At 34.3% G+C, this 8,698-nt stretch overlaps 1 protein-coding gene across 1 annotated transcript in view; it reads right to left on the bottom strand.

Moving 5' to 3' along the window:
• The window catches only part of LOC109831651 (death-inducer obliterator 1-like), a 9,320-nt gene extending 2,821 nt beyond the window's left edge, over positions 1-6,499 (bottom strand). The window contains exons 1-2 of the mRNA XM_020399018.1: positions 6,321-6,499; positions 3,622-5,826 (exon numbers count right to left, since the gene is read on the bottom strand). Coding sequence (XP_020254607.1) covers positions 3,622-5,753 — 2,132 coding nt within the window. The 5' untranslated portion in view covers positions 5,754-5,826; positions 6,321-6,499. The remainder of the gene's footprint in view (positions 1-3,621; positions 5,827-6,320) is intronic.

The following is an 8,698-nucleotide window of genomic DNA, read 5'->3' as shown; positions in this document are numbered from 1 at the left end:
ATGATTGTGCAAAACCTCAAAAGAGAACAAGGACTCATCTGTAGACTACTGTATAATGCAATTCCCATAGATAGGGGTACAACACAAAGAACATGTCTGAGCATTTGGCACAGTGCAATTTCCTATGGCTATGAATAGTTTAGAGAAATGTTAGCGCAGATTACAACTGTACATGGACCAAACCAACAAAAGGCTGAAAGATGACTTATGATGCCTGTCTACAGATGTGTTAATTTGTGAACTCATTGCCTTCAAACCAATTGGAAGCTGCAACATGCCTTCCAAGCTCCCAGGATGAGATAAATCATAGTGTTTTGGAAGGAGAAATGCACGACAAATTCTGTAAGCAATTAACTCCGGCATAAATACAGCAATAAAAAATATGGCATGCCTGTTATGACAGGCAAAGGAGGGTGACGCAAGTGTGGGCATTATCTAAATGCCCGTACTTAATTCAGACGTTTCCCTCTCTAGATATTCTTTGTCCTACAAATTTGGAAGTATCTGATTTACTTAAAGGTTGCCCTATCTTGTTGTCTATACATTAAATCTAGCCCCCTCATCTAGTTTCCTCATACATTACATTCTAAATAATAGCTTTAGCTATAATATGATTTCCTTGAATGTGTCAAAACCTTTATTGATACAAAGATACTTTTAGATTCTGATTTATTACGCTTTATTAAACATATTTAGATCTATGTTTACTGTGTTTTATCCTCTACTGCCATCAATAACCATCTTAAGCTTGTAATTTTCTCTTTAACAATGTTGGGCAACCAAATACATGCATTATTTGGGAGGGGAAAAACCCCCTCAGAAGTTAAAAACATTCTTGAATTTCCTCTTCATTTCTTCACACTATTTCATTTCTTTTTCTACTTATAGAAAAGTCAAGAAGAAGAAGTAAATAAAGACACTGACTTTGCAAGATCTTGTTTCACGACGCTAACTCAACAATTTGAAGCTGAGAATGTTCATTTCACCGATTTGTAATCCTATGACCAATAATTTTCTTATAAATTAGTTTATCAATGAATAATATTATATTTTTATTTCCAACTTTTACTTTATTAATATACAGGACATGGAAAAATGCAGCCCTCTATTATGAATTAAAGTTTAAAAAATCATTCATATGAGTTGTAACTTCCAAACTACAGTACTAGTCATGAATTATTTTCTATAAATCTTAACATTGAATCTTCTTTCTAGTTAATTAATGATAATATAATAATCAACATCAAATCATTTTGCTTTCTTCTATTCATTATCATTTATTATTATTATAGATGTTGGAAGACAATAACAACTATCCTCTTTTAGCATAATTCGCATAGATTCAGTTAGCTAGATTTCATTAGATCAGTTGATTAGCAGCAAGAGTTTTAAAAAAAGCATCACGTTCAACTGTTAATTTTTTCCCTTTTCTCATAAAAGGAGAGCCTAGTCTGATTGTGGTTTGACCCACTAGCAAACATTTCTACCTGTACACACTACCAACCACCATTCAAGACTTCTTCCTTCAAGGAGCCTAAATTTCCATTAAACCCAACCATTAATGGACTCATGTGATAGCAATACAGTAGTAGTTAAAAGCAGTTTAGGTTTAACTAGCTAAAGAAAAGGCTAAGAAGATGCCTGCCACAATGCACTGGCAAGCCAAGAATATCAACAGAAGGAAGGGAGGCCAGTATTTTTATTTTTATTTTCTCTTGTTTAGAACGTAGGGAAGAGACAGGTATTTCAAGTTGTTACCTCCCTTGTGACTTCAAGGGGGTGTTGGGAAATCAAAAAGGTGAAGATAAAAGAGTGAAAGTAGAGCCATTACAAATAGACATCATGAAAATTTTCCTCACAGAACATTGATCATGACCATACTATTATGATTTATGATGCTTTTATTATATATACAGGTGATGACATGTTTATTCGTATACCCCACAACATTCATTTGATCAATTTAATTCCTTCAAAAGGATTTAATTTGCTAGGGTAGATAATATAGAGATTCAGTAGACTATGAGGCAACCACCTCTGAATTTACATCAATATCAGAAGAGACAGCTTCATAAAAACTAAAGTTATTTTATATTTATTCTTTTACTTTTCTTCTCATTTCCCTTGTCAGTGGTGGAACTAAATATGCATGCCTATTTTTACTAAGATACAATTATAAGCAGTTGAAAATAATCAAATGCAAACTTCAAGTTATCAGCTCAAGCAATCAGAGTCATATTGTCCTCAAAATCAATAGACATCGTGCTGTCATAGCAGCAAGTCAATCTAAAAATATTTTGTAACCTCACAAGTCAACTTGGTTGGTTCGACGGCCTTGAAAGTAGTTCTAAGAAATACTGGTTACTCTGTAGAACTTCCAATAATGGAATGGCACGAAGATCAGGATCAATACATATAATGCACCACCAATGATCACGTTATGCTCCACTGGAACCGTTAGGAGTAACTATCTAAATAGTAATTCAGTCACTCGTCGCAGGAGAAGCTGTTAATCCCGATTAGAATTGGAGAAAGCTCGCTCCAATTAAGTCGTTAGCAGTGATTAAAACAATTGGGAGAAAATAAGGCATAGGGGACCATTGTTGTTATTCTCTCAAGAAAACCATTGCCAGAGCATTCTTGACAGCTGAGATGCACAATGAGTCAGTTTAGCAGAGACAGAGGGAATGTACACAGCAGCCGTACATGTACAAGGGCGAAGAAGGCAGAAGCATTGCAGTTCCTTTTTTCCCCTGAATATGTGCCTATTTCCATTTTTTGTCTGATGCGCATTAGCATCTCTAAAACTTAAACCTAACAACTCTAGCTTAACACATCAAGGCAAACAAATATTTCATTCAGATTTATGATAATATATCAGAACTACTGGTTGCAGTTTATGATGCAATTTATGGCAAAATAGCATTAAACAAACAAGACCAGAACCAAGGAGGTTTCAGATCAAGCATAATGCCAAACAATCTCAAACAAGTCTCAACCTCCAACAACCTTAAACAAAACAGTAAACACCTTCTTCGCCAAATTTAAGAATGAAATTTACATGTTCCATGAGAATTTCAACATAGCCTATTTTTTGAGTTGCACTACTGTTATAATTGGAACTCCAGAAATAAGACCATGGACCTTTCGGTTGAAAATCCATGTCCCAAAATAAATAAATAAAACTTCAGAAATAAAACCATGGACCTTTTCATTGAAAATCTATGTTCCAAAAATAAATCAAACAGATAAAAGCTTTTAAATGTTACTAAGCAAACTCTGCAACCACACATGCTATGTCTGGATATCCATGTCAACTGAAATAACAGACACATGCTATGTCCAGAAGAACCGACAGAAGCTGCGTATGAAATGGAAACCACCTAATACTCAAGGGGCGCTCATATTAATATAACTGTAAAGTTGTGTAGTTAAACAAGAAAAACAAATTTATGACATTACATCTATAGTAGTTACATTAATTTGAAAAAGGCATTTCAAAATAAATCAAAGAAACTAGAAAAGTGCATACTGCATAGTATATAAAAATATCAAAGAATAGTGAAGCAGTATAGAAAGTGTTAAAAATTAAATAATATATGAAAGTCAAAAAGCACTAACCTTCTATACGAGCCGATTACTGTAGCTACTGTAGAAATATTCAACTGAAGTAAGCCTTCCCAAATATTGTCACTCCTTGATCTAGCATCAGGAATGCATGTATCTGGTTCAACATGAACAGAAATAGATTTCACATCACCATCTGGTCTAGAAATGGCATCCACTTTTCCACTGTTACTCGTGGCAATCTCTTTAGGATCTTTTGAATCAGTGTCAGATTGAGGTGCCTTAATACCAGATACATCTTCTGGTGAATCCAACTTGGATGTTAATTTTGCTGGTGTCGGATCTACGTTGGGTTGCATGCTGTTTGATTCAGGATCCATCTCAGTCTCCGAATTATCTGAGCTCTTTTCAGATAACTCTGTGGCCACTGATAAATTGTCGAAGGGAGGTTCAGTATCAAGAGCTTGCATAAACTCATCTAGAGAAACTATGGGAGGAAGAAACTCAGTATCTTTCAATTCATCCACCATCAAATCTTGCATAAAATCTGATTTTTCATTCAAAATTGTGTTCATGTTTCTTGCGTCCTTTTGGTCACCTGAATCATCCTTTTCCAGTAAAGATGAGGCTTCAGATGCCTTTGTTTCATGGGGCTTAGCGCCGACCTTATTCTCTTCAGATTTTGGTTGAGTTTGAACATCATTAGCTTTTGCTGGAATACGAGAACGTACACTTTCCCCAACTGCAACCTCCATTGAAATACTATCATCCTGTTCGAGTTCTACTACCTGAAACTCCCCTTTATGAGTTTTTTTGACCAATCGTCTCATATCTACTTCTGTATCCGGTAAAACCACCATCTGTGCAAGCTCTTCAGCTTTGGCTAGTCGCCACTCTGAAAGTTCTTTTGAAGCAAGTTCCTCGGCAGTCATAGAACAGAGACGATCTGGTGCAATATCGCCCGATAATACCCTTTCCCTCAACTCTGGATTGTTACGATCTTTAAGATTGAATAAAAGAGATCTTGCCTTTTCTTTGTATTTTTTGTTAACCCCTCCGAATAATTTAAAGAGTTCTGCTTCAATTCTAATTGCTAAACGTTCTGCATTTTTAAGTATTGTCTCTTTTGAATCACCAGTTACTTCCTCTTCTGATGATTTAGTTGTTTCAGTTACTTTGTCATCTACTAATTTAGGTCTTTCAGTTACTTGCTCAAGCTCATGTGACATTTTAGGTCTTTTAACGTCTTGCTCGATAATAGTTTCAGAATTTTCAGCATCAACTTCAGATGCCCAGCAGAGACCATGCCCTAGCAAAAGCTCATCACCAACAGAGCAAAAAGGTGTTTCGTTTTCTAAGCTAGTCTGAGTTGTTTGATCTTCCTTCACATCAGGTTTCCCTGTTTCCATTGGTTCACTTGTAATTCCATTATGATCCACCTCCCTAGGTACATCTTGGCTTCCATTACACTTCTGTTCATTGGAGACCAAAATCTCATGAGAAGTTTCAGAAGCAGAAGCATTTGAAGCTAATTCAATAGATCCAATGCCGGCTTCTGCCTGTGATGTTGTAATCACTGCCTCTTTAGGTGAGCCCTTTTCCGCAATTTGTTGTTTGTTCTGCTGGTCAGGACCGATGGCCAATGAGGCCGCCAGTGATTCCCTAAGTTTAGACCTCACAGATTCAAATGACTCCGTTTGGACCTTCGATGGTTGCACCATCTGTGTTGTGCGCTTGTTTGTTGAAGACAACTGCTGAGACCCCTGATTAATAGCCACCAAATTTTGTCCCTTGGCAGGTGCTTGCCTCTGTGCTGGCCTTTTCTTAGAAGTTGAGACTTGTGATCCAGAATTAACGGTCGTAGGTATGCCCCTGATCAGAGAAGGCAAGCCACTTGCTGATGAAAACTGTGGTAGGTATGATCCCATATAACCCGATGTTGGAGCTTGAATATTCGACAGAAGACCCATCTGTGTCGCCTGTTCACTGGAGAAGGCTGACTGATATGGATACGGAGCAACACTAACAGGGATAGGGGAGTAAAATCTCGGCAGCAAATCCATCTGAGCCGACTGTCTGCTTGCCGATGAGAGCATATGTGTTGCCATGTTAACTGGCATGGAGGTGGATGCTTTGCTGCTATCTGATGAATCCATTTGCGTAAGATTGAATGTCGCAACTGGCATATACAGTTTACACCACACGACCAACTCAAAGATTTTGCAAAAGCACTTTCAAGATTCAATAGTTCATAATATCCTGTTAATGAAAGAGGTAATATGATGTTCTCAACACATAACAATCCAACAAGATCAAAATGAAAAAGAAACTAATAATGCCCACAAATCAATCCCTAAAGCTCCTCTTTCTATTCATTACCCATTACATAAATTGAATCAAACAGAACGATTTCAAGAATTAACAACCCAATAATTCACAGCTGCAAAATTTCTAGCCAAAAAAAAAACAACTTTAAGCTAAAAAGAGCAAGATCAATAATAGCCCCCGGCTAATTTATGCATATACAGCAATTGAATCCGTCTAATTAATCAACCATTGTATAATATGATTCCAGAACCGATTCAGGTATCAAAAATCCAATAATTCACAGTGAAATAACATCAATCAAAAAAAATATCTCTTAATACTCCCAATCTAAGCGTCTAATAGAGAAGAAAATGCTAAGAGGGATAAAAATTTACAAATAAAACAAAACCCTAACCCTAATCTAAGCCATGAGATTAAAATATTACCTCAGGGGGATTGATCCTTCAGCGGCGGCGGCGGCGATGTGATGGGTGGAAAATCGAGGGATTGGGGCTTTAGGGTTCCGAAATCGAGAGGATCCAACAGAGAGAGAGAGAGAGAGAGAGAGAGAGTTTAGGTTAATTAAGAGAGAGAAAAATCCTAAAACTGAGAATTTTGTGGATAAACAGCTCTCGTTGTTATATGCACGTAATTAGTAGGGGGGGGAGAAAATAAGGGCTCTGGGAAAGTTGGAAACCCTATCTAGGTTGCCACGTGGCACTACCCTAGCCGTCTATTAACGAAGGATAGATCTAGACGCCGATTCGTGACGGGGCAAGAACTGTCACAGCCTTCCCTCATTAGTAGTTACGTGCAATGCACGTGATTGAATGATCACATCATTGTTTCTCTTTATATTAAATTTAAAAATAATAATTTAAATTATTAAGCATCAAATATTAGCTCATGTGAGAAAGTATAGTTATCTATGGTCTATACGCGTATATAGTCAATTAATCAAACGTATCATCATTAATTGACGTATATGTGCATTACCCTGAAAAAGTAATAAAAATTTAGAAAACTATAAAATGAACACCCTCAAAAGTTTTAAAAATTATAAAAAACACCCTTAAATTTTATAATTTACAAATACACAAAACTATTAAACATTACATTGAAATTAATGAATTATAAAAAATTATTAAAAAATTCAAACTTTGAAGGGGTAATTTGCAATGTACTAAACTTTAAGGGTGTTTTTTTTAAGTTTTAAATTTAATAGATTTTCAATTAGTTATTTTCTTTTCAAAAAAGTTATGGGTAATATTTACCATGAAAAGTTTTTTCTAAACCTATACTTTTAAAAGGTGTATGTATGTATGATATTTTTTGCAAAATTTTAATTTTCTAGGGGTTGTTAGTAATTTTACATATTCATTTTAATGTTTATAGGTTAGAAATTTTCATCGTGTTTTTTTGTAAATTATGCATTTTAGGGGCTTTTTATAATTTTTTAAACTTATAGGTATTTTCTACATATTGTAAATTATTTATAGACTATTTATAATTCATATAATTTCAATTTACTAATGAATTTAAAATTCGTAGGGTGTTTTTTGTAAATTTTGAATTTTAAAGGTTTGTTTGTAATTTTTTTAAACTTTAAGGATATTTTCTATAAATTATAAATTATGGCGGGGATATTTATAATTACTGTATTTTTAATGTAGTGTTAGGTTGGAAATTATCAGGATTTTTATAAATTTTATAATTTTGAGGGTTTTATTTTATAATTTGTAAAAATTTAGAGTGTGTATTGCAAATTCCATAAATTTTTGGGGGTTATTTGTGTTATTGTAGGTTTTTAGTGAGTTTATAGGTTTGAAAATTTCAATGTGTTTTTTTATAAATTTTAAATTTTTAGGGGTAGTCTCTTACATCTTTCATATTTTAAAATCAGTCCCTCAAATAACTAAAATTACTATTAGATCGCTTAATTCTTTATTTATTTTGAAATTACCCGTTAAGTTATTGAAATTGCTACTACATCCTCACATTTTTAAGATACCTTCAAATTCTCTCTCCAGTCAAAAGTATTGTTATCAATTACAGTGATTAAATTAAAATAAATAATGATAATTTGATAATTAAACAAAAACTTCCATGAGCTGAGGGATTAATTTCCTTATTATTAATATATCATTTTAAAAGGTTTCGATATTAGTCCCTTAACTCTTCTATACTTTGAAATTAGTAACTCAAGTCGTTGAAATTGCTTCCAAATCTCTTAATTCCTAAGCAATTTTGAAATTAGTCCCTCAAATTATAGAAACTAATATTAAGTCCCTCAACTGTTAAGTTAACTAGTCTATCCAATCAAGAGTAAAAAAATAGCAACTAGAGAGAATTTAGTCCTTGAAATCATCAAAAATTCTATTAATCCAATCAAGAGTAAAAAAATAGCAACTAGAGAGAATTTAGTCCTTGAAATCATCAAAAATTCTATTATGTCCCTAAATTCTCATTAGTCATCTCTAATCAATCCCTTTAATCGTTAATTCTAATATTTATTTGATGGACTGTTTGTAAGAAAAAAAAAGTTTAAGATTGGGGATGTAATACAGGGTGCCAAAAACGGTTCAGTTTTATCCGAACCGATCCGCATTCGTATCCAAACGGATGCGAATATGATAAGTCATTTTTAAAACCAGGCGGATACAGTTTCGGATACGGATTTGAATTTTTTTCCGGATACGAATCCGAATCCGGATCCGGATACAGACATGAGTGTAAGATTCAATTACGTATACAAATATTCACAATTTAATAAACATAAGAATTCGGGTCCAAATACTAAAGTTCCAAACCCGTAACCGCTAAC

Source organism: Asparagus officinalis, chromosome 2, assembly GCF_001876935.1.
Source record: "Asparagus officinalis chromosome 2, Aspof.V1, whole genome shotgun sequence".
Lineage (NCBI taxonomy): Eukaryota > Viridiplantae > Streptophyta > Magnoliopsida > Asparagales > Asparagaceae > Asparagus > Asparagus officinalis.
The sequence above is the reverse complement of the archived record's forward strand: the minus strand, read 5'-3'. Positions and strand labels throughout refer to the sequence as shown.